This window comes from Tigriopus californicus, chromosome 4 (genome assembly GCF_007210705.1).
Source record: "Tigriopus californicus strain San Diego chromosome 4, Tcal_SD_v2.1, whole genome shotgun sequence".
NCBI lineage: Eukaryota > Metazoa > Arthropoda > Copepoda > Harpacticoida > Harpacticidae > Tigriopus > Tigriopus californicus.
Genome location: NC_081443.1, coordinates 1,738,074 through 1,763,658, shown reverse-complemented (window position 1 = coordinate 1,763,658; position 25,585 = coordinate 1,738,074). Strand labels below are relative to the sequence as shown.

Here is a 25,585-nt window from a genome sequence, read left to right as displayed (position 1 = left end):
CTAGATTGCTAAATAAACTACTAGTGCCTTGCCTTGAAAGCGATTTCTTTTCCGGACATTATGTGACCCGAGTCCCAAATTATGCATAAGGTTTTAATAGAATTAGCCAAAGATAGCACAAACCCAATATAATTCAATAAAAAGGAATCGGCCCAATCGGCCCTTTATTTGGTAAAGGCTGAGTGACAAAGCGTCCTCTGGAGTGCAAAACGTAAAACATGTTTTGTGCAGCGTCAGGCGTCTCAATAACCGATCATACCATAATCGCACCATAATCGATGAATTTGAACAACTCGCAGATTTTCTCCAAAAATTGGTATCTACACTGGAAAACCTGGCAATTAGCACATAAACACCTTTTTGGGCCTTAAACCTTATTTCCTCGATTTCTATACCTCTAGTCATGACATTTCTTTTTTAGTACAACCTTATACTGTGTATAATAGATGAAGTAACAGGTAGCTTGTGGACGTGATAAAATATCTGTCTTCTAAATGTCACTGTATACGCAGTTAAGGCATGAATGAACATAGTTATCTTGATTCGTTATAACAAAGCTCTAACCATCCGATAGTCTAAGAGTCTTAGTTTGATTACGGATATCTTTCAGAGACAGTCAAGTGGACTTGAATTTAATGAGCTCTCAGGGTGACCTAACAAGGTTAAACCCTAGCCATTGTCACAACAGCTATCAAAGCAAGACCATTTTGATACTGAAGGATGGCACTGCCTTGATGACCGTATTCCTCTACGTATTCTTCCTCTGAGAGGAGATCAGTCTGTTTAAACTACATACTAGAGAAGAGAAAGCAACGGAAATCGTGAATGTGTTCCTCAATAACAAGACGAACTAATCGGTGGGATCAAGGTGTCTTTTTGATCTTCAAATATCGCCATCTTAGAAACCCTCCTCCCAGAAAGGACCTAACTGGATTATAGATAGGGAGAGAAGAGAGGAAAGGAATTGTCATCTCGTTCTGGTTGTCATGAAGAGCGGAAAAGGAAGATATTTGATTAGGTTGAAGCATCGCTCATTGATTGAGGCATCCATCACTCACACAGACGTAGACCCCACCAGAAACTTGGTTCTGTCTTTCGTTCCAAGCCTGGCTTTCCCTTTTTCCATGTTTTTGCTTACGTTATCTTTTGTTGTTGAGGAGAACAGAGAGGGAAAGAGAAAGAGACAGCTCGGGTCTGAATTTCGTCCAGAGTTGGCTTGACGCTTGGAGATAGGGTTAGTTTTTATCATTCATTCATTCACTCATTCGTCTATCTATCTATTTATCAACCCAAGCGGTTGAAGCAACGCAGCATAGCAATACATGATTTGCATCTGTTCATAGATGTGAGTTCGCCGTTTACAAGGTCAGGGTTTCCAAATTGGATGTTTGCCATTCACGAGCTCGGTAATTAGTGAGAAATTCGAGCTGGAACAATCAAGCTGCCTTCATGTCGACCTGTTTCTTGGTACAATTCCTTGAAGGCTTTGTTCGCTTCCAAGGAATTGGATACGGTAATTGCGAATCTTAGATTGAGGTAGAGCCGTTTCATGAATTGATTTAAGTTACTTGGAAGCCTTGATCTTAGACTCGGTTACCTTTGTTCTGGCTTAGAAGCCAGAAAACAAGATTCGTCAACAAAAGTTTCTTCCGTTTTTTCGCTCGGAACGCTCTTCGTTCGACCAAGACTCTACGCTGATTCACATGCATTCTGGCGTATCTTTCTAGATTGTTTAAGGCTGAAAACAACCGCTTGTTGCAATTTAACTCTCATAGTTTAATCCTTAAAATGTGCACTTGCACTTCGAGTGGATGCGGTCAGTAAATGCCACCAACTTTGTAGCTCTGGCTTGTGTTCCAAGTCGGTGAACAAGTAGAGCTCAGCTCTGTTGACCTATCCTGATCCGTGCCATAAAATTTATGGTTTGTTGGATCTCGATGAAGAAAGGGATCATGACCATCACGGTTGACACTTAATGAAATGTCAGGATCGACTTGCACACTCAAGGATAGATCTAGTTTATAGATTAATCTTGGATTGAAACCATTTGTACTCAGAAATCAGAGCGAAATATTTTAAAAAGGAATTGATTCCAGGTTTGTTTGATATTTCTGAAATTAGTATACTATGTTTTGCATTTTAACATATAGGTACGATGTTTTAGTGCCTAAAAGAATGAGAAAAAGAGTATATATCCGAAAATGCCGAATGAGCCAAGGAGGGATGAGCACAGCCTCGAGATCAGAGCCAGAGCCATGGGTATGCTGGAGGTCAGTAAAAGGCCGAAGGAGGTGGTTGAGGCTTTTGGTCTCTATCCTTGAACCATTCATAAGTGGGGGACAAGGTGCAAGAACGTTAAACCTTAAAGAACAAACCTGGCCGAGGACTAAAATCTAGGGTTCATCAAGTCACTAAGATCGTGATGACAAAGTCTTTGAATAAGATAGGTCAATCAACCAGAAAGCTCACTTGAAGGCTTACTACTGTCGGCTATCCTGTCTCCCATATATCAGTGTCAAGCCTCAGAAAGTCCCTAAATTAACACCCATTGGACTTGAGGCATTGCTCAATGGCCTGATCACATTTTCTCTGATGAAAGCCCATCAAACTCTTCCATGCCCCAAATCATCAAAATGCTCGGGTTTGGGCCTGTTATTTAGGGGGGGGGGATGTTGCCCCCATTTCAACAGTAAAATTTCCAATCAAAGTCATGGCGTGCTATGAGCTGCCAAGCACGTTGTTTCCGAAGAAAAACCGTTACTTCTCATTACTAGGCGGAAGAGATCCTGGAAAAGTCCCTTCTCCCTGCATTTAACCGAAACCAGACTGAAGGATCTATCTTAAGCAAGAGAATGTTGCCAGACATGTCCATCGCAATTTTCCATCAAGATGGTGCTCCGCGCTATACCTCTACATAGAAAGGCTCAGATGTGGCTCGAAGCGAATGTCAGCTCGTTCTGGATAAAAGCTCAATGGCCGTGGAACTCTCTTAACTTAAGTCCAATCGAAAATCGTTAAACCTTCGTCTAGAACAAGTTCGATTTTATGGTTCCTGCAACAAATTGAAACCAGCTCATCAGGAATGTCAAATCAACTTGAGCAAACACAATAGACGAGGTTGAAAAACCAACGAATTGCAACACAAAATTCGATTCAATGTTTTAAATTATTGCGAAATGAGGCAATTTCGGGTTTTCAGGCTTAATTTCTTTCCACCTTGTATGTTGGAGCAAAACGTTAACCTTCAAGAAAAAATTTTTAGGGCATGTTTTCCCATCGTGAATGAGTCATTATGAAGAGACAGTTTTTGACAAATTGTGTTTCGAAATGGGATACAAAAGAAAAATACTCCACCAGAGTTGCCACGAATATGAAGTAATATGACGAGAAAAAGCCAAGTAATGTCAAATGTATCAAGCATAGTTTAGATATTTCGATAAGTGTACGAAAAAAGACTTCAACAAAGTTCGAAAATGATGGAAGCAGGTTTTGAAGGCTACTTTTCCGCGTAGTTTTCCAATAAGCCATGATTCCACATTTTTCCCTTAATGAGCCAATATAGTATGTGGCAAAATATGATTTTTTGTGAAATAAAGGAAATCCGAATTTTGGTTCAAAGTGAACTCTTTTTAAAACACAACATCTTCTGGTTGAATATCTCTATTTCAGATGACTAAAACAGTTTCTGTTTTACATCTACTTAAATATCTTTCCCGCTCAGTTCCTTCACATGTACGTTTCACATTCCCGTTCTTTCCTATCTTGCTGGTCTGTTGATCTGAACTTTGGTTTTTCATCGAGTCCTTCTTCTCCTAATATACATTTCTGATCCTCCTTACAATTTGTATTGGGTTATTTGGCATATTAAATGGCGCATTCGACGATCACTTCACTATAGTGACATGGAGCGAACTTGAAGCGAAATTCAACTGAATTTTAATTAGAACTTGCTTGGACATGCCACCGAAGATGGAGGTCGATTCGATCTCGAGGTTGCGACGGCGTCGAGATCAATTCCACTTCCAGGTCAAGCAGTCATTCCTGGCCTTGAAGACGGCGATAAGGACGCAAAAGGTCCTGGATCACTGTCCACGGGGGCAAATTGCGACGTTGGAAAGCGAGTTCCTTGACACCATGGAATGTGTGGAGGCCCACATTGAGGTCTAATGTTTGGAACTTGGCGATGATGGAGTCGAGGACGCGGATGAGGATACCTGAACTTCGTGGAACTACCGCACTCTCTGGAGCCAAAGCTGTGGCAAGAAAACTTGACACTCTGGCCCTCTTCTGAATCTCAAAACAAAACTCTTAAACTTGATTTTGACCAGTCCCTCCAAGGAATCTACAAGAACAGATTTTATTGAGCCTGAAGGAGCTGTAAAGCTAAGGCCCTCCTTTAACATAGTTGAGAAAATCTTAAATATTTATCATTCTACTACTACTACTACTACTACTACTACTACCACTACCAAAAATGCTTTCATGTGACTTGAAAACGTTTGCATTGATGCTAGACCATCGAACAGACGCCCCAGATTGGAAGCTGATCCAATGCAGATCATGAGTTGTAATCTGTTTGGGAGCTTAACTTATCGCTATCGGTTGGGCTGTTCATAAATGTCGTCAGATCTACTTGCAGGGGCAGAAGAATTTGTTGCGATCACCATCCCTAAAACATTGATACCGATCATGAATGGATGTTCCAATGACACTGTAGAGAACCTGATGCTCCAGTGTCTGACGGAGAAGTTGTCCGGTTTTAATGTCACCTAAGAATGGGCTAAGGGAAAATTTCAGTCCATCCCCTTAGAGCAGACCCCTGGTTGAGGAGCGGGAGGGAAAGATAGTGAGGACATTGGCCCGGACAGCCATATCTATTCTTCGTATGGTGTACTCGTGAGCGCCACCAAATCCTAGAATAGGCTTGTGGATCCCGCTTTAGATCATTTCAAGAGGACCACCCGGATCGATCCAGAATATTTGGCATTGAAGGACGCACTCCTGCTGAACGAGGCTATGACGAAGAAGATCAATTTACGCAAACGTGTGTGAGCGTGCAAGATAATGAGGGACAACATGTGCAGATCTTGGTGACGGTCTCGTATGTTTCCCCTGGCCCGTGATCTCTTCTCCCGGTCTGGAATGAAGAATGACTTCGTGACCCTAGTTAATTCTTGTGAAGTTGATGTTATACTTATGGTCCCAATCGAAGGAGTGGGTTTGCACGCGTTCTTATTCACCCTCGACACGCTTACCTTAGTGGACCGTAATTTCGGTTGGTCGTGTTTGGACGTGTTCTCGAAGGCGCCAAATTTTGTGGAGGTTGTGTGATTTCTCAAACAAATATTTACGTCATTTTAATATCCCGTTGAAGATTCGAACGGATGGCGGGGATAGTGGGCCCCAGTTCGCATCCCCCGAGTTTGCTCAATGGAGGAGAACATTCGACCTATTCGTATTTCGGAACTCTACGCCCAGTCAAACGGACACGCCCAGGCTGTTGTCAACATAAGAAGTGCCTCGTCAAGGAAACTCGGCGGATGAATGCCTTGATTGTGAGGCCCTAGATGCAACAATGCTCGAGTGGAGGAACATCCCATTTTCCCCAGTCCAATGGTTTATTTGGGCATAACTTGCAGACACCCATCCCTGCGCATACATCGATCTACCGGGACTTGAACACTCCAGATCGATTAGAAGCTTTGAAGAAACGCAAGATCAATTAAAAAACAGATAACGAACGTTATGATGAACATGCAAACGATCTTGAGAAAGTGAAATTGTGAGATCATGTCCCACTCTAAGACGCTCAATCATGATTATGGAATCGTCGAGGACAAGTCGTTTCCTTTGTGACGGTGGGCGACCTCATATGACCGCCATTGGGCCCCGGATATATACCCAGGACCGTCGATTTCTTCGGTTGATAGATACTGAGATCCGGGAAGAAGAATGATGTCCCAAGTCAAGTAATCGTGACGTGAAACAACTAAGATGAAGCACCTGGGGATCAGAAGAACATCCGATTGTATCTTAATCTGGAACATTGAAGTAGCAGCTGCATGATGATGACAGCCAAGGATACCTTAAAACAGGTTTTTAACTATGTTAAAGATCTCTCTGTGTTAGCACAAATTTTGGGATATCACTGGGGGCACTTTTCAAAAGAGAAGAAGTACGAAAAAAGTAAGATATAAATTTCAATATTGGATCAAAAACTTTTCAAAGGTTCCAAAAAGTCTATTGTAGAAATAGAAAATTCTAAAATATGAAAAATAAGTCGAAAATCAGCTTTTTCTGGTAAAAAGTAGTTTTTAAGCATGTTAATGAGTGAAACTAAGACAATTTAACAAAAGACAATGCTACACGAACCATTCCTTTAATGAGTGAAAGAACTGAAACTCTAATCTAATCCTTTAATAGAAAGCTATTAAGCCTCAAAAGTACGAGTGAGCTTTCACAATTTGAAGATGAAGTCATTTTCCTTTCCTGCTTCAATGCCCCAATATGATCAATTAATTGATTGAGTGAGGTGTTCTTCATCTATTCGAATATGTCTTGCCCGCTAAATTTCCCTCATACGTACTCGTACACTAAACGGTTCACATTCTCGTTCTCGCATACCTTGCCCCAGACTTGATCTGCCCATGAGTTAACTATTTAATTTAAGTATCGCTGATCTGTTTATTCGATGAATTATAGGCAAACCAGCCACAGGTCCACCACGGTCAGATTATCGCAATAATAACATTTTCCCTACAAATGGATATCTAAAGGTTACAGTCAATAATAGAAAGGAATACGCTATAAGTACCTTCTTGGTTTTGAAGCAATTCGACAGTTGTTTTTTACTTTTCTTGAACTTGAATAAACGGTATTTTGTTTCCTTGCCGAGAACATGTTCAACTCTGAACAATGAAAAACAACTCGTTAATCTGTTAGCTTCAAATTTCCAGACTATCAGTTTACAACGGATAAACTTTGTTTTAGTTATTGCTAAAGCTCTGGGTTTTAGCTGTTGCCAAGTCAAATCTCAATGACCTTTCACGACCAAACGATGACTTGTAACCTAACCTTAAAACGAGAAATTGTCTGCAGAATACCTTGGCAAGGAAAACATCCAAAACATTTGGGGAAAAACCAGTGCAGCAAGACGTTTTGTCCTTGGGGTCAAGGTCCTCGCTTGTTTCCTATTGCACAAAGTGCAATTGGGCTTTCCATCTGCAAACCAAACTCGAAAACTTGATCTTTTGAAAGAAACGGCCCGGAATAAGATTTTTCTGGCAAATTGATGGATTAGATTAGAAGATACATTTTGGAGACGGTGATTTCTCTTTGCCAGAGAAAAGCTAACTTTCGTAAGTGCCCTCTAGTACACACATCTTGACAGTTAGGGCCCATTTTCTTGCGATGCTTCACTAAAAAAAACAAGAGTTTTCAAAACGGCATGACATTAAGCATTTTGCAATTAGATAAACTTCGCAGGGTTTGATAAAATAGCGTAAATAAAGGCTCTTGATTGAGATTGAAAATGCTTTCGTTGGAAACCAAAAAGCAACATAATGGGTTCCATCGTTCTATCGCTGATGAAAATCAAGTCTGAGGATCAGGTCAAAGGCCAATATGCATTACCTGGCCTTTAATGAGGGCAATGCTACTCGATCAGTGGTGTCTCATTGGAGTATGGCCTTTGATTGTTTGTTGTGGGATTTTTTTGGTTAATTTGTTTTATAGATTATTCAATAGAACCTACTAAGCATTAGCTAGAAGCTGGAAGCCCGGAGTTGAATGAATGAGCAGACATTTTGTGTCGAAGACCCTAACTCTTTGGGATTTTAACGACATCCCCCTACTTGTGACACCTCTTTGCCGTGTAGTAATCCTGGATCACGAAAATGGGCCAGGGATAAGAAATATTTCTTTTTGCTCCGCATCACTTACGACACATGAAGAATCATAATTTGAAAATGAGGGCTGAAAAACGCGGAGGGATCTGCAATTCGCCGGAGACTGATGTTAGTGGCAAGCGTTTTTTCGTCGCACTTCTTACTTCATGGACACATTGGACACGGGCAACATCCTCTCGGCCCTTTATCCAGATCGTGGAGGAAGTTTGCTCCAGTCATGCATGAAATCTTATTAGATTTATTTCCAACCCAGAACGCTCTCGCTACGAAAAGCATTTGATATTGATAAAGGAGTGTTGCTTTCCACTTGGCACGGGCCAATCCTCTTCCTTTTACATTCTCTTCATTCGAGGCGTAGATGCGAGCCCATATTTGAGGAATGGAAATAGAATGAGATTAACGGCATTCGAGAGAAATTCTGCTAGTTATGGCCACCCTGTTTGAAGCTGGTTAGTTAGGGCCATTTCCAATCGGACCGTTCAATACTCAAGTCTCAATTCCTGCCTTCTTTGGCCAAAGGCTACGTCTTAGGGTCCCAGAAGTCTAGGGCAAGGAAGTTGTTTTCTTCAATGAAAGTTCGACAGAACTGCATGGAATGAATGAATGCACGGCATGGAAGGACGAAGGAACAAGAGGCTCGAACAAGGCCCAACGAGAAGGGCTTTCTCCATGGACCACACGAATTGAGAGAGGAGTGAGGAGTGGAACGTTGGAACGTTAGCGGGCTCGGGTGCAAATGAAGGAGTATTGAGATTGTACTCTGGGCGTTTCGAGTTGGAAGGATTATTTAGTTTGCACATAGTACACTATAGAGGTCTCTCAAGGCAGACGAAGACAACCTAGGCCCTTTGACGTGTCTTTTTCCATTAGAGAACGTGATCCCATTTCTGTTGCAAACGAAACCCAGTCCAAACAGATGCAGATCATGTCGATTCTTGAGAAAATGTTTCTTCAGAATTGACTTTTTTGTAAGGGCAAGCCCGAGGAAACAAAAACTAGGAATAGAAGGTTACATGAAATACATTTCGAGGTTTATCTTGGCCTTCTCAAGTTTTACGACCTGGATCCAAGTTCGTTTTTGGTAGGGGAAAGAAGAGGAAAAGTCCTTTCACTAGTAGCACTGGTGGAAAGAGGCAAATCTTGGTTGCCGAATCAAAATCTTCAAACTTCTCTTGGATTTCAAAGATAGATCAGCGTGGCAACCCCGACATCGTGAGGAGTGCCTTAAGATAGATTTGAAAATAAATTGACGATCTTCCCACGAAGTCATAAAAGTTGAGAAATATTTTCATAATTCAGCACCATAGAGCTTTTGAGGATTAGGGGAATGAATATGTTGTACTTCTAGGTGCAAATGTGCTTTTATCGGAACTAGCTTGATTTAGTCAACCAATCTAAAGCAGGATTGACGAATGAATGAATGAATGAATGAAGTGCGAACTGAAAGACAAATCTCTTTTGAATCTCTACCTTCACGTATGGCAAAGATATGTGGATGAAACCACGCTGATCTTCTCCGTTTTTAGCGCAAGTCTTTGGATGCATATAACTTCAAAGACGAAGGCTGCCAACTTTTATGCCTAAACGAATTCCTCCACTAGAAATCGTTGATTTGATCAAATTGACGGTGGGCAAAGTTAATAAACAAGTGAGCCCGAGCCCGGCTCTTCCCATTGGTTCTAACGTCCAAGTCTAATGATACTGGATCCGTCAAAAAGGTCATTTTTCATGCTTTCAAAACAAATTGTTTATTCCCCTTTCTCCACTTCTTCTCCTTCCTTCACTCGTTTTTTCGTCCCCCTTTCCTATCAGCATGTTATCAAGCTCAATCATTCAGACTTTGATGTCCATAACGAGTACATAAATGGATTCGCCTTGGCCAAGGCTTGGAGCTTCTGGCTGGTGTTGTGAAATTCGGGATCTCCTCCCCCTTCCAACGGAGAGTTGACCTTTTCTGAAATGAGATCAGTTACTAAGGACCATGGAAATGGACCCGGTACTTCTTTGGCAACTGTCTGAAGTTTTCGAGAAGCGTGCTTGTAGACGCACGGTGATCAAATTTGTCTGCAGAGTTACATCTAACTTTTGGAGACTTTTCAACATGTTCTAATGTCACAGAGATGTTTCAAATATGCTGCAGTGACGTCATGTAATGCTTGATAGTTTAATACCCCCCAAAAATCAAATTTATTTTTCATCTATCAAGTTATATTCCAAGACGAGTAGCTAAAAAATTTGCATTTTTACTTTCGACGATTTATGCCTAGTCTTTCCGCATTCGTACTTTAAGAATATTTCTATATTTCTTAGAAACGGCAAAATTAAAAGCACCTCAGATAAAAAAAAAAACATCTTCTCCACCTTACGAAATGGAAAGAAAAATCCGCCGAATAGATTCATTATGTGTTGAGTACTGTTTCATGGCGACTCTGAAATGCATGCCAAACAATTGTGGAACAGTATATATCCGAGTGAATACATACACGTATTTAATCGCAGTGTACGGGCGATTGATGCCTCCAGATTCTTTACCTGCAAAGCACATGTTCCACTCTCTCAGGTTCACTCCCACGCGTGCGAGACGGAGTGAAACTGACTTCCTGTGTTCCACCAATAAGGATTGGAACGTTTTTGGACCCAGAGGCCTGTCCGCACGCACGCTCCTTCTCCTTTCTTTCTCGGTGCGAGGACTTTCTCGCTGGGATCTAGGGGGGGGAGCATGGGTAAGAATTGAGGACTTCTGAAGGTCATAGACTCCACTTGCTTGCATCAGCTGCGATTCCATTGGTTCAGTAGACAACCTCCACAAGCAAATTTGAGCTTTACTTTCCAACAAATCAAAAGAAGGTCACCATGCAAGGTCACAACCCAAATTGGCGGGTTCCACCCAAGGATCGGGTCCTCAAACGGATGGAATCCACCAACCTTCAATCCTACAAGCCCAAGATCATCTCAGAGCAACGGAGAAAGATCGAAGATCTGTGTCGTGATCTCATTGTGAACAATGATCACATCCATGTGGTGGAACAACGTCTCCGACAAGCCATTGACAAGGGTCTGGGCAAAGAGAGCCACGTGGTAGCCTCAGTTAAGTGCTACTCCACCTATGTCCGGCATTTGCCCACGGGCGAGGAGCAGGGTCAATTTCTGGCCCTCGATTTGGGAGGAACCAACTTCCGCGTGCTCCTCGTCGATATTGGTGAGAACAAGCAATTCAATATGAAGTCCAAGATCTTTGCCATCCCTCAACATGTCATGATCGGAACTGGAGAGGAACTCTTTGATCACATCGCCTCCTGTCTCAAAGAATTCATGGTGGAGCACGACTTGGAAGCCACTAAGCTTCCGCTTGGATTCACCTTCAGCTTCCCTTGTAAACAACTAGGTTTGGCGGAGGTAAGGTCGATCCCCTTTAAGATGCTGACTTCAGATTTATACAGCTGGTCTCTTCTTTCATATTGAAATCAAGGGCCGTCTCACCACTTGGACCAAGGGTTTCAAGTGTTCCGGAGTGGAGGGCGAAGACGTGGTCCGTCTCCTTCAGGAGGCTCTGAAAAGAGTTGGCGAGCACAACATCGAAGTTTGCGCCATCTTGAATGATACCACTGGCTGTCTGATGTCGTGCGCATGGAAGGAACCCAAATGCCGAATTGGCCTCATCGTTGGCACAGGCACCAACGCCTGCTATTTGGAGAATATTGAGAACGTGGAGCTTTGGGACGGCGACTCGGGCGAACCCAGACATGTCATCGTGAACACGGAATGGGGAGGTTTTGGTGACAACACCGAGTTAGATTTCATTCGCACGAAATGGGACGAGGCCGTTGATGAAGGCTCGCTCAATCCTGGCAAGCAAACTTTTGAGAAAATGATCTCGGGCATGTACATGGGCGAGCTGACTCGCCAAGTTTTAGTGGATATGATCTGGGAAGGGCTCATCTTCCAGGAAAAGGACACGGACAAACTATTTGAATGGGGCCAGTTCCTGACCAAATATGTGTCTGAAATCGAGTCTGACATGGTGGGAGATTTCACCCGAGCTAAAAAAGTTCTCGATGAGTTGGGAATCAAGGACCCCAGTGATGAGGATATGTCTGCCATGCGTTACATTTGTGAGCTGGTTTCACGCCGAGCTGGATTCATGGCCTCAGCCGGAATCACGGCTCTTTTGAAGAAGATGGATTATCATGACGTGGTGGTGGCCATCGATGGATCCGTCTTCAGGTATCATCCGCACTTCCCAAATATCATGCGATCTAGAATCAGTCAATTGATGGGCATTGATTACAAATTCGATCTGATGCTCTCTACCGATGGTTCTGGTCGTGGAGCCGCTCTTGTTGCGGCTGTTTTGACAAATCAGGAGCAACAAAGACAGCAAAAAGATGAGGAATAAATTGCTATTCTATTGTTCCATAGTTCAACTTCAGGATTGAGTCTGCATTTTGATTGTTTTGCCGAGTCACCAAGCTTACATGTGGACAGTCATTCAATTATCCAACAATAAAACAGTCCATGTAAAATTTATGGTCGTTGACATGTCTTCGTGAGCTGTAACGTATTACTTGGCATAACCAGCTTTGACAATTCGATGTTTATCATTGCACATACCGAAATACATCACATAAGTTCACCATTACTAACAGTTTCATTTCATTGGTCCTTGTTTTCGTTTTTTAAAAGATCATTCCCAAATGCCATGAATGACGTCGCTACAAGATTTGTCCAATTGCCAAGTTCGGAACAACTGTTGCATTCACCACATCAACTCCAATTCGTATTCGCCCCTAATGTTATCACGGCTGAGATTTTATCACTTGTTTCTATTTCAGGCCGCCTATGCCTATTGGACTTGTTCCACTCATCTACCTTTATACCTCACTCCATCCATTGGTGATGAACGGCCCTCCACAACCCAAAAGTCCAGCAGCTTCAATGATAGCCATACTTCTTTCGGGTCCGGTGATGGTCCCGAAGACTCTCGAAGTGGTAGTGAATCCTCAGACGGCGGAGGAGAGGCCCAAAGTGAACGACGTCCTGAGGCTGTTCCACTTAATGGGTGTGGCTCGATTTGTCGAGAGGTGGAACGGAAATGCCCATTCTTCATCAAAGGGCTTGAGGATGACAAAGCAGCCGGAAATCCGTCCTTTATCTGTAAAGGTAGGGCCACCATTCGCCATGTTTCTGAGAATAACTTGGTCCATCGGCCTATTGTTGCTGATTTGAACAAGTAATATTTCTGTTTAACGACGTATCATTCATCAGATTACTACGCTTTTACGAAAAACTGCAAAAAACTGGGTTTATTTTGGCCAAGAATCCTGCTCTTCCTATAACTAAATTAAGGAAAACTATCTTTGGAAAAGACATCGCACGTGCAAGTGGTTTGATATTGAGTTGTCCACAAAGTGGAAAATCAATCCACCCGCTCACGAGTTCCTCTGAGAACAAATCCATTTTCCTGATTATTTTAGTTGACGTTACAGTTCAAGACCCTGGCGGGCTATTCCTCCTTTTAAGTACACATGTATCTCAAGGTCAAAACTAAGGCCTTAGCTTGACAGCTGGAAGTTCTCTTGTGGCACACAATGGAGCGTCGTCAATTTCCCTCGTGAATGGACGCTCCCTGGATCTCGCAGGCAAATGAGATGGGCATGGAAAAGAATGAGAAGCAATGGCTTCGTAAGCTTGTACTTGTCGTATAGCTGACTGATGGATGATGACCCATTTGGAACGATGGAGAACAACATAACTCCTTCATTCTTTTGGGCTTAACGTCTTTCGCTTGAATGTGTCAAGAAAGGAAAAGAACTGAGGGATTCATGTCTGAATTTGTCAAGGCCTTTGGGCCAGGGGGGCTTACGTCCTTCTCATGGCTGCAAACGCGGAAAGAAAGCAACGTGGTAATAATGGAAGATGGAAACACGAACCAAATGATACAGGTCAAATTCTTTAAGTTTGGTCCACAACAAACCCAGATGTTTTCTGTGCAATAAGTTAACCCACATTTTGTGTGAGACATAAATAGCAAGTGAACTACGTAAGTAGGAACTAACAGCCATGGCATTAGCTCTGAGAAACGCAACGTTTGAACAAACGTTTGGCGGCTAGGACTATGGGTAAATCAAGGATACTTTGCAGAATTCTTGATGTAAATACTGTGTGAGAAAAATGTGTCCGGGAACAAAAGCTGCAGTATCGAAAGTTAGACTTGACAAAAGAATACGTTGGTAAATAAGTTGGTTCTAGTTGAATATCTCAATATTTTTTGTTCCAAAGCAAAAGCTAAAGTGGAAAGGACGAGAAGAATGTTCACTAACCTTCGTTTCAACTATATATTTTCCTTTGCAGACGAAGCAATTCCAAATGTGATAATCAACCCAATGGGAGACGAGGCCGAGGCAACACTCCCTCTTTGCTGCTACAAGGCTGTGGATGAGCCCCCTCCAGGGGCGTGGCTTTCCTTTGAGGCAGAAGATCCCACGCGCCCCTTCTGTGTTGAGCCGGACTCGATCCGTGACCGGAGAAGGTCCAAACGATACACCTCCTCGACAACCTCGAATTTGGACTCGGGCCAACCGGACCGGGCACATGGTCTAGGCGGGCCTAGCCATTCCCATCCAGCCTCCTCCTCCTCCTCCTCCTCCTCCTACTCCTACTCTTCGGACACCCTGGAATCCTCCACCTTCAGTTCGGATGACCTTGACCTCGAGGAATCTATAACCTTGCTGTCTGGGCGTGATGATGAAATGCGCTGTGATATCATATTTTCTCCCCCGTCCTTGAGCCTCAATATCACTTCCGTTGCTCTGGACGAGTGGGAGGCTTGGCACCATACCCTCTCGAACACCTCAATCTTTGGCGCCACAGATACCTACTTTGATGATGAGGACGAAGGCGACCTGTTGTTTGCCTCGCTGTCGCGGTGGTGGAGTAACTTCATGGGTCGGTTCGGGCTGTCCATTTTCGCCACCGACTCCGCCGGCCACTACGGTGTGAACACCAGTGGACAAAATAGAACTTCAAGCCCCGGCCGAGGTTGTGTGTGGGCCCTAGTGGCCTTGATCCTCTGGCTGGGCAACACGAGTGGAAGATTGAGAACTATGTGAACAAAATAAGTGCAAATGACAAGCAACTACCACAAAAGCAACCCCCAGCCCAAAACCAGCCCCCACCATCCACAGACTAAACCAACCTCTAGTTTGAACCCATCAATTAACACACAACTACAATTGGGAAGGCGAGCGATGACAAAGGATAATTAAGCTCGAATCTAACGTAAGAATGAGTTCCTGGGCAAAACAAAGCTGTTTGAGCTCTTTGTCCCAAGGGATATTTCTCATCTTCCCCTAAAAACCTATAAACGGATGCACAAAACCATGAAGAACGACTCTCTTTATATATATATATATATATGATAGAGGAAATTATTATTATCATTATTATTATTAATATTACTACTACGACTACCACTATTACAGCAACAACAATATCTACACCCACGACTACTACTGCTACTACTATTACCAATACAACTACAACTACAATTATTACAACTAAAACTCCCACTGCTACGAGTACCATAACTCCCACTGCTACGACTACTATAACTCCAATTACTAAGACAAAAACTACCAATTCTACGACCACTATTACTATCGGGACTACTACTACTACTACTACTACTACTACTACTACTACTACTACTACTACTACTACTACTACTACTACTATTACTACTACTACTACTACTACTACTACCACTTCTATTATTGCAATTATTATTATCATTATCATTATTATGATCATCATCATTAGAATGAATACTATCATCGCTATCATTAATTCATGTACCATTTCGGTGATACTTCAAAAAATTTAGAAAGAGCACCAAAATTCCTCTGGACGATTGGCGCACCCAGAAGTTTTAAATTCTGAAGACAGGAATACACAGTAGTATAAGTAAGCATTCAGGTTTGTTTCTCCAGCCACGAGAAAAAAAGACCATGGAAAGAGACACGAAGTCTCTGTGAAACCAAGAGAAAACATTCATTTCCATTTATTGCGCATCACCAATAACCAAAACCAAATATGATTTTCACCTGAACCAATTCTGCTATCCAATGTTGTCTATCTCTCTATCTCTCTCGCTCTCTCTTTATATCTCGAAGTTTTGGTTTAGCATTTCCACTCCCTAAATTTGTCATTTTTGAATAAAAACACTAAAATCAGTTTTCCCCATCTGAAAGAGAGTGGATATTCTAGATTATCCACCTTTTCTACAAGAAGTGAACTAATCAATTAGCAATTCGAACATTCTTGCATGGTAACTATCATCCCCTTTTAAAAAGATACCCCAACCTACTAACTTTCTTTGTCAATCGGTCGTGTGATACACTTTTTCAGCCATCCTACACACGACATGATGTTTTATGATTATATGTATTGTCCTTCTTTCTCATTCCTTAACATGTGCGCAAGTATCTATATTTGAAATAAATAAAAAGTCAACACAATGGTAAGAGATGCTCTTTATTGAAACAACACACGAATAACAGCAAACAACCTCTAAAATGCTTCACCAAAAAAACGCCATTAAAATGTATCACAGAATTCAGAAATACCCTGTTGGAAGCATTGCCTCTCATCATTATCATCATCATTGCGACCATAAACCTAAGTAAGTTGACCAACCCACTTCTTGAGGCGAGGATTCATCAATTTCCGCTGAAAGAGGAAATGAAGATGAAACTGCGGTGCTTGGAGGGCAAGATTGAACCGTCAGGCCCTACCTTGAATAGTTTTCTGTAAGGTTTCAATCTCCTTGGGAGACAATTTTAAGATGGTGGTTAGGACTGGAACAAGACGAATTTTCTCCTCATTTCCAGGAAGGGTGATGAACTAAGAAGAAGAAGAAGACATCAGTACATTACAACAAAGGCTTTAGTACACACGAAAGAGGTCGATCACCCATACCTTCAATATAACATTCTTGACATATTCAAGATTTTCAATATGTTTTTTCCTCTCCTCGGATCGTTGGTATCGTCGGATCTCCTCCTTGAGCACTTCGGACATCTGGACCAATCTGGCATTTTCGGCCTCGCTTTCACTCAATAACGAGGCCATGTGTTTTACACGTTTTTCAGCACTGGCAATTCGAGATTCTAAATTGCCGACATCTGCATTACTCAATGATAAAGCTCGACCATTGTTATAGGATGATTCTGCAATATATCGAACAAAACTTCGTGTTTTAGACAGTCTTCGAATTTCATTTGATCAAGTAATTCGCAGTGTTGAGTGTTAGGACGAGGGAATGATCCACTCGTCCGGCCAGAGCAGCCAAACGTCATTGTTATTTTTTACACATAATCAAACAACTTTCAGTCATAGTTTTGTAACAGGCTGTGGTTCTCCATTTGTGTGGACGTGTTTAACAGCTAAACACATCCTATCGAAAAAGGTTGACGAGGAGAAACGAACCGGGGACCTCTCTCTTGCCAGGAAGCCGCACCAACCACTGCACAACGTCTCCTCTCTTTTTTCCACCAATTCATTTAATTTCCAAAAGCAATTCAATACACTTTCCATCATTGAACAGGAACATCAAGCCATAAGCCCAAAAATAGCTTTTAAAGTTTATTCCTTGTTAAGAAAGAAATGCATGTCTGAAATCTGTTAAGTTTTTTCATTTATTATTGGTAATGGAATATTCAATTACAATTTCTAATGGGATCAAAGCAGACAGATTAAATTTTTGAAAACTGATAACCTATCAAAGACATTTTCGCCTTGAATCTTCGTAGCAAAGAAGACTAGGGCTGGTCCGAGTAATGAACATAGATTTGGCAAAAATGCACATAAAAATGTAGGGAAATGACGAAAGTGAGTGTAAAGATGTACGGATGTTTTCGTGTAGCCTATCAATGCTGAAGAGGTCATTGAATGAGATGGTGAAATATCTTCTCTGACCTATTTCGTCTAGTTACGTCTGCAAAGTATGACAGTAGCAGTTGGCTGAGCCCAAAGCAAGGCTACGATTGATTGTCATCCACGGCTATTGCCCCCTCCCGATGATACACGAACTCTGTATATTCATGTGTAATCGAACGTCTCGCCTAGGAAACCTGTTTCAAGAGAATATGTTGCGGAATCCCGATAACAGTACAACATTTTCGAGCACACGTGCAATCAAGATGACAATAGGTCCCACGCATACTTCTCCACTCAGTCGTCAGCTGATCTCCGCGATAAATAGAAGTACAGTGCATGCATACAAGGTGTACTTGACATTTGAAAATGGAGACGAATGGGCATTCCTTTAAGAACGTTACTGTAATCCAATCACGCTCTGTGCAGTATTTGCTAATGAAAGTGCGCAACAAAAACACAAAAGGACGAGTAAGTGAGCAATTGCTTTGATCATATGTACACTGTAGAATTACAGTAGCTGTCGTTGACATTTCAGGATTATGTGATATATGCCGATCGACTGATGAGAATCCTCGCTGAAGAGGCCATTTGTAGGTTGCCCCATGTGCTCGATGCTGAGATTGAGACACCTTGTGGCACAGTCACTGGCCCAATTGACGTCGAGAAAGATAAACTTTGCGTGGTGTCCATTGTAAGATCTGGTGAGTGGCATTCTCAGATAAACATTTTCCTTACTGAGGAATAATATCTTTGATGTTCCTGCAAAGGTGATATACTTCAGGAGGCCGTCCGTCAACTGGAGCCTGGGGTGGCCATAGGCAAGATTCTAATCCAACGTGATGAGAAACATAAGGACAAAATCCCCATCCTATACTACAAGAAACTACCCAAGAACATATCTGAATGCACCGTGATGCTAGTGGACCCCATGTTAGCCACAGCAGGTACCGTTGAAATTTACCTTGAGTCCTGGAGAGAAGACATTCCGAGTGCATACTTGGACAGAATGCTTAGTCAATTTGGTCAGAATGGCCAATTTGTCTGTTCACATGTACACATTCATGCCATCTTTTGATTATCTCCTTTGACTAAATAGAAATATGGTTCTTTTTCTAGGATCAGCGACGATGGCTATTAGAGTATTAGTGGAAAATGGAGTGGAACCAAAGAACATAATGTTCCTCAATTTAATTTGCGCACCAGAAGGCTTGAACACTTTGAACGAGCACTTCCCAGAAATCAAGATCATTACCGGAGCGATCGACACCAAGTTAGACCAGAACTGCTTTATTGTTCCCGGTTTAGGAGATTATGGAGATCGCTATTATCAGACAGAGTGATGTCCAGAGAAATAAACTTTGCTCACCTTCTTCATCGGCCTGAGAGAGTAATTGATCCAATGGAATGGGAGATTGAGGTCCAGTTGGACCGCTGCGTCCATCAAATGTATTTCGAGGCGAAGCCGAAGACCGACGGTGCACTTCAGTTTCCGATCCTTCGGCAGCTTCTCGTTCTAAAAGATTCACATGCAGCTTTTGTCCAGTTTTCATGTGAACTTGCGGCATCTCGGAGTTTTGACGGATCACGCTTGCTTGAATTGGCGTGTTTGATGTCCTGTCGATGAAAAAGAAAGATTGGTTCAATGAGGGCAAAAGAGATACAAAATTCGAACAACGCTTACGCCTTGGCCTTGTTTAAGGCCATCTCCAGTAATATGTTTTGGTTCTCTAATTCATCGATTTGCTTTTGGAATTTACCGATCTCGGTAGCATGAATACCCTGAAGATCTTCTATCTGGGACTGAAATAATCAAAAGAAGGTTGGTAAAGGCCTAGGGGATTGAACATTTCCACTCTGATCAAGCCTCACTCTAAGAGTTTGTTTCAACGCCTCCACTTGGTTTTGCACCTTGATTTCTAGATCCTGCTTCGCCTTTTCGCTTTGATTGGCCAGAATGATCAACTGTTCGTGCTTATGCCGATACGCCAGTTCTTTGGCTGCCATTTCCTGGAGCAAGCCAGAATGCCGCTCCATGAGTCGATCATGATCTTCTTGAATGTGCTGTCCCTCCATTTCTGACGTTGCTATCTTCTTACTGCAAATGAAAATTGGATTATAAATAAACGGTGCTATGTACACGTCCGTAGCCAAAAACAATCATGATGTTCGCACCTAAGCTCATTGATCTTTTCATTCAAAGATTGGACCAGGCGTTCTAAGGAGAGAACCTCTTGGCTCTTATTGCCCATTTGACTTTCGGACTCCTTGGATTGTCGAAGAACACTGGCTGCTCGAACCTTATAGCTCTCGTAATCCTTGGTGAGCGTGGCAATTTTATCTTCTGCCTCAGCCAAACTTGTCTTTTTACGGTCAATTTCGCCCTCCAGAATGTTTACCTGTTGAAATAATAATAATAACAATAATAATCACCTCGATCAGATATTTAGTTGAAATTCAAGATTCCTTCAATGCAATTACCATTTTTTGAAGGGCTTCGTTCCTCTTGGTCAAAGCTTGTGAGTTTGAAGCTGCATTACCACTTAGGTCGGACAATTGGTTGTTGATTTTCTCATTGGTTGAGGCCAAGTCATCCACCCTTTGCTGGAGACACAGATTTTCACCCCTCACTTCGGACATGGTTATCTCCACCCTTGAGATGGTGAGCCTCGCTTCACTCAGCTTGCTCTGAAATATGATCAGATCATGAAGCCCATACCATATGGTCATACTTTTTTTGTATTTTTACCTTGAACTCATCAGCACGTTCTGTTTCCTTTTGCAATGAGGTTTCTAAATCTTGAACCAAAGTGTCGCGATTTTTCTTTAATTCACCTTCTCTTTCTTTATCTTGTTCCATCTCCTGTATCTTGGCTTCAAGACCTTGAGACAACTCAGTCAACTCCTCAATACGCCTTTCGGCTGTTTCTAGCTCCATATCCAAAAGATCTGTTCTTTTATCGTCGCTGGAGAACTTGGCCAAATTAGTATTCAATCGCTCGTTGGCTGTAAATAATACGTCATGCTTTTCGGTCAAGTCCTTTAGACTTGCCTCCAGAGATTTAACCAACTCCTGTTTGAGTGTCAAATCACTCTTCACTTGTTCCAAATCAATGAACAGGGCCTCTTTTTGACTCTTGGTGGTCTCCAAAGTGGCCTCCAGTGTTTCAATCTTATCCTTCAGCTCTGTGATTTCATTTGTGGACCTTTCCACATCTTTCCTGAGCGTAAAAATGGTGGATTTTTGTTCATCAATCAAGTCCCCTTGTTCATCGTTCTGTTCTTGAAGTTTGGCGTAGTTTTGCGTCAAACTGGCAATTCTTTCCTTCTCAGCACCACCTTTAGCACCACTAGTAAGTTCTTGGATCTTGTTTTCTTGTTCCAAACTCTTTCTCTTCAGCTTTATGGCAAGGATCTTGAGTTTAGAGTACCGCTCCTCGAATGAATTCTCCACATCTGCCATGCGACTATGCTCTTCCACTTTCGAAACGGTACTGGTGCTCATTGCCTCACTTTGAACCTCTTCTTGCGCAATCTTTTGGTTCATGGCCTTAACCTTCCCCTCCAGGGACGCCTTTGATACTCTGAGTGCCTCTACTTCTTTGGTTAAAGAGGCCACCGTCTCCTCAACATCACTTTGAGCCTTGTGAGGATTCAGATCGGTAATTTTTTCGTTTAGATCTTGAATGATCTTCTTAGATTCATATAGATCTTTGGACTTGGCGTCAATTTCTTGTTGCATTGACTCACATTGGATCTCGACCACAGACAGTTTCTCGCCTCTCTTCTTGATTTCCATATTCATTTGGTTCATCTCGTCAATTAAATCCGTGTTTCTTGATTCAGCTTTGGACAGTTCTTTGACCAATGATTGCTTCAAAGTCACAAACTCCATTTCCTTGTTGCTTGTAAAAGTGATCATTTCCTCTTGGCCTTTCGTTAGCATATTGCTAGCATCATGTTTAAACTTTTCGAATTCAATTGCCATTTCCTGAATACTTTTCAAAGAATTCCTCAGGTTCTCCGTCAATGTCAAGACCTTGTCGTTTGCGTCTTGCAGCTGGTTTCGTAAAATAGCGATCTCCTGATCCTTGGACTCGATTTCCTTGTTATTAGTTGCTTGCGCCAGTTGAAGAGATTCAATTTGGTGGGTTAAATCACTCATCATTTGTTCATTTTTGGACACTTCTTCACTATCTCTGGTAATGCTTTCGATTAGGGCATCCTTTTCTTGAATAATTTTGAGCCTTTCGGCACAAGCCTTTTCGGCAGCAGCTTCAAGGTCTTTTTTAGTCCGAAAGCACTCTTCTTGGAGAGATTGAATAGCCTCTTGATGGATCTTTTGCTCATTCTGAAATTTCTCCTCCAAGGTCTTGAGTTCGTGATTCTCTTCTATTTCCTTTTCATTCACTTCGTAGAGGTCTTTCTCTAACTTTTCTTTGTCTTCTGAAAGCACCTTGATTTGTTCAGCCTTGTCCAATACTAGACGAGACAATTCTTCAACTTGAGTCCGAAGTTCGGTTATTTGGTATTGAGTTTTTTGTTGTAATTCCAGGGTCTGTTCTGACTTGGCATTGAGTTCCCATTTCAAATACTCGTTTGTTTCTGACAAGGTCTCTTTTTCAGTTTGAAGTGACTCAAAAAATTTCATTTCTTCCCTGAGATTGTGAATTGTGGATTCACGCAATTCCACGCTGTCTTCAAGGGTTTTGACCTTGCTCTTGGAACGCTCTAAATCTTCGGCCAAACTCTGTAATTCATTTGTCTTGGCTTCATTCACCTTAAATACCTCGGCTTTTAGCTCATTGATGGAGTCTTGCTTTGCATCTAAATCATCTTGAAGAGCCCTCTTGAACTTCAACTCATCAGAGAGTTCTTGTTTAGCAGCCTCCAAGTCTTCAATGGTACTTTGCTTTCCATGAAGCTTTTCCTGAAGTTGTTTATTCTCTTCAATGCGTTGGTCCAGCTGCTTCTGGAGATTGAAAATTTTGCTATTACATTCTTCTATTTCACTTTGACGATCTTGATCAAATTGATGCATTGATTCAGATTTCTCCTGGTTTTGCTTCATTTCTTGCAAATCACGTTCATATCGTGCCAAAACGTTTTCCAACTCTTCAATCCGGTTCTTGCTTTGTTTCACGTCCTTCTTAAACTCCTCAATTTCTGCATCTTTCTTTTTCTCCAGAGTCTTCATTTCTTTTTCGTGGTTACTTGCATCGACTTCTCTTTGGGCTTGAGCAGTTTCCATTGCTTCTAAGTTCAGTTTCTCATTCATTTTTTTTATCATGTTTTCGCTCTCCTCCAATTTTACTTTGAACTCTTGAAGACTCTGCTCTGCAGATTCAGCCTTGGCTTTTGTGCCGTCCATTTCAATCAACAGGTTTGTCATTTTGATTGCTTCTGCTTCTTTCTCTGCCAAACTGATTGTCACAGTCTCCAATTTTACGACATTACTTTCGACTTCAGCCTTTAATTCTTGGATTTCTTTCTTGGCTTGTTTCAGTTCTTCATTCTGTCCCTCCAACTCTTGGTCTTTGATCTGAATCGATTCCAGTTTTGATTGAAGAGTGCTGATTTCATTCAGGGAAGATGCAAGTTTTTCCTCAGTCTCTGATTTATAATGATCAAGCTTTTGCGAGGACTCCTGTAAGTCTGCCTGCAACTTCAGGTTGTCCTTACTCTCTTCGTTCAGCTCTCGTTTCAGGTTCTCAATTTCTTCCATGGATGAATTTTGGCTCAATTTCAATTCCTCTATCACTTTGTTTAGCTCTTGATATTTTTGATCTTGGTTGGGATTGGGTACCTCAATAGCTTGGGCCAGGAACTTCTCCTTCATCTCCTCGTGCTCCTTTTTCAGGTCTTCAAAATCGTCATGTTCCATTTTCAATTGAGCATTATCACGCTTTAAATGATCAACTTCACTCTTCAAGGTATTAATTTGTTGTAGTGCATCATGGGAGGTAGCCACTTGTGCCTTCAGTTGTCCTTCGAAATCATCCATTTGCTTCAGAAGCTCTTCGTTCTCGCCCGTAATCCGGTGTATTTGCCTGTTATTTAGAAAATGATACATTGGGTAAAAAGAAAAACTTTGAAATACATTAAGAAATGGATCACTTGAATCTGTCTCCATAAGAACAAAAATTATCGGCTATACCTAAAAAAAGTCCAAGAAAAAACATCAGTGCAATGCTCATTTTTTCAAGACGCTGCTTCTTCAAGGGTCATTTTGAAAAGAAGACAGTTTGTGACACAAACTCACCCTTCAATTTTTAGCCTGAAGATTTAGTGCAAATAAAATAATTTTATTTATGAATTGGTTCTTGTTGAGCTGCGTTTTGAGCGTCACATTTTTTGTGAATCTCACAATCTAATTGAAGAGGTACAAACTACATGACTTGTTTGCAATACCGCTTCTTTTGAAGCACCTTATATCATAAAAGTTCAAAGTTTACCTGTCTTTCCCTGCCACCTCGGTTTCTAGGTTATCTTTGGCTGCTAATGCTTCTTTGAGTTCAACTTGAGCCTTTTCACTTTGTTTTCTTATCAGATCGTTAGCCTGAACAAACGATAGTTTTTGCTCGGTCAACGCTTGAACCATCTCTTCCAAAACCACGGTCTTTTCCTCCTCTTTCTCCAGCTTTTTAGCCGCATCTGGAACAAAAAAACATTTAATACGGAGGGAGGGATTTGGTCGCTTCGGTGCAAGTCACAGTGTTAGACGAAGTATTCACACCCGTGATTACGTAAAATGTTAGTTTCAAAAACCCCCAAACCCCTTGAATTATTACTCACATTGGCGAAGGAAAAAAGCCAGATGAAGAATCATGGTTGTAGTGGAAAGAGAAGTCTATGGAGCAAGGCTTTATGGGGTAGGAAGGGCAGTGGCTAAACTAAGGAATAGAGACTTCTCGGGCCTAAATTTGGTAATAAAACAAACATCAACAACTGCTCCCATAACCCATTAAATTGTGAGAGTGAAAATGGTAGAAAAATCGTCACGGAGTGCCAAAATATAATTGGGAGAGAGCTTTCCATAGTAAAAGGATTTTTTCCCTTACATATTTTGGACAAAATTGAACTTAACAACAATGACGTTGATTCAAAAGTCCTTTTTAAGCTAAGTCGTCATCGGACATGACATGTACCTAGTTGGACAAAAATGAGTTGGCCATGGCATTCAGACTCAGATTCTCTCCCTATCATTTGTAGTCTCCACAATATCAGGATCAAGTGATTCAAGCCTCACCATCTTTAGCAGCCTTGGCCTTTTGAGCGATTTGAAGTAGACTTTTACATTTGGTCACCAACTCATCACGGTCCATCTCGGCCATGGGCTTCTTGGAGCCTGAGGTGGGCCCATTGGGCGGGGAGGTCATGCCTCCGGCCCCTCCTCCTTCTTCTGACATGAGCACCCCTATCGACTTATTCTTAAATGTAATCCGTTTCAATCACTGCATTGGGATGTGTTCCTGTTTCGCTTTTTTTGTGTACGTCACTATTTCCAGGTCGATCTATTGACTTGCTGGCAGGGTGACCAAAATGAACAACCAGAGTGGAGAAGTTACCCCGAATTTGAATATAGAAACTGTCCAATGTTGTGTTTCGGATGTTGAGGAACAGACGCATTTGATAGTTGTGGGTGGATATATGAACCATCATAATCGAATAGGATGCAATGTGACGGTTAATGAACGGAAACCGGGATCAATCATGACTGTTTTCAATTCATCTTGGATTATTTG

General features: G+C 41.9%; 4 protein-coding genes and 1 long non-coding RNA gene across 6 annotated transcripts in view; 3 read left to right on the top strand and 2 right to left on the bottom strand.

Annotated features, from left to right (window-relative positions):
- The window catches only part of LOC131879840 (uncharacterized), a 26,148-nt gene extending 9,719 nt beyond the window's left edge, over window positions 1–16,429 (top strand). Inside the window, exons 2-3 of the mRNA XM_059226290.1 lie at window positions 12,740–13,067; window positions 14,259–16,429. Coding sequence (XP_059082273.1) covers window positions 12,740–13,067; window positions 14,259–15,016 — 1,086 coding nt within the window. The 3' untranslated portion in view covers window positions 15,017–16,429. The remainder of the gene's footprint in view (window positions 1–12,739; window positions 13,068–14,258) is intronic.
- On the bottom strand, window positions 3,574–6,929 carry LOC131879843 (uncharacterized). Its single transcript, XR_009373204.1, has 4 exons — window positions 6,815–6,929; window positions 6,625–6,756; window positions 5,256–6,003; window positions 3,574–5,137 (listed from the first exon to the last, which is right to left on the bottom strand). It is a non-coding gene; the product is annotated as an uncharacterized LOC131879843 (long non-coding RNA).
- On the top strand, window positions 9,931–12,546 carry LOC131879841 (hexokinase type 2-like). Its single transcript, XM_059226292.1, has 2 exons — window positions 9,931–11,303; window positions 11,377–12,546. Exons 1-2 carry the CDS (start codon window positions 10,761–10,763, stop codon window positions 12,301–12,303), a joined length of 1,470 nt encoding a protein of 489 aa, XP_059082275.1. The 5' UTR covers window positions 9,931–10,760; the 3' UTR covers window positions 12,304–12,546.
- On the bottom strand, window positions 16,423–25,585 carry LOC131879839 (GRIP and coiled-coil domain-containing protein 2-like). 2 transcript variants are annotated; one of them, XM_059226289.1, is made up of 12 exons: window positions 25,090–25,231; window positions 24,636–24,757; window positions 24,296–24,494; window positions 20,590–23,890; window positions 20,322–20,528; window positions 20,016–20,239; window positions 19,713–19,938; window positions 19,525–19,643; window positions 19,210–19,457; window positions 16,884–17,134; window positions 16,700–16,808; window positions 16,423–16,634 (listed from the first exon to the last, which is right to left on the bottom strand). In XM_059226289.1, the coding sequence occupies exons 2-12, from the start codon at window positions 24,667–24,669 to the stop codon at window positions 16,567–16,569; spliced, it is 4,986 nt and encodes a 1,661-aa protein (XP_059082272.1). In that variant the 5' UTR covers window positions 24,670–24,757; window positions 25,090–25,231; the 3' UTR covers window positions 16,423–16,566. The 2 variants fall into 2 exon arrangements, with proteins under 2 accessions (XP_059082272.1, XP_059082271.1); XM_059226288.1 differs by lacking the exon at window positions 24,636–24,757 and having other exon boundaries at window positions 25,090–25,585.
- Window positions 17,990–19,217, top strand: LOC131879842 (uncharacterized). The gene is made up of 4 exons (XM_059226293.1): window positions 17,990–18,311; window positions 18,379–18,544; window positions 18,611–18,787; window positions 18,960–19,217. The coding sequence occupies exons 1-4, from the start codon at window positions 18,210–18,212 to the stop codon at window positions 19,181–19,183; spliced, it is 669 nt and encodes a 222-aa protein (XP_059082276.1). The 5' UTR covers window positions 17,990–18,209; the 3' UTR covers window positions 19,184–19,217.

Excerpts from the sequence above, each read along its gene's own strand:
- LOC131879841 (XM_059226292.1), top strand. The coding sequence starts at position 10,761 with ATGCAAGGTCACAACCCAAATTGGCGGGTTCCACCCAAGGATCGGGTC. Across the intron at positions 11,304-11,376 it reads AACAACTAGGTTTGGCGGAG|GGCCGTCTCACCACTTGGAC; the intron begins GTAAGGTCGATC and ends ATTGAAATCAAG.
- LOC131879842 (XM_059226293.1), top strand. The coding sequence starts at position 18,210 with ATGGAGACGAATGGGCATTCCTTTAAGAACGTTACTGTAATCCAATCA. Across the intron at positions 18,312-18,378 it reads ACAAAAACACAAAAGGACGA|GATTATGTGATATATGCCGA; the intron begins GTAAGTGAGCAA and ends TTGACATTTCAG. Across the intron at positions 18,545-18,610 it reads GGTGTCCATTGTAAGATCTG|GTGATATACTTCAGGAGGCC; the intron begins GTGAGTGGCATT and ends GTTCCTGCAAAG.
- LOC131879839 (XM_059226288.1), bottom strand. The coding sequence starts at position 25,249 with ATGTCAGAAGAAGGAGGAGGGGCCGGAGGCATGACCTCCCCGCCCAAT. Across the intron at positions 23,891-24,295 it reads GAGGTGGCAGGGAAAGACAG|GCAAATACACCGGATTACGG; the intron begins GTAAACTTTGAA and ends TCTAAATAACAG. Across the intron at positions 20,240-20,321 it reads ACGAAGCCCTTCAAAAAATG|GTAAACATTCTGGAGGGCGA; the intron begins GTAATTGCATTG and ends TTATTTCAACAG.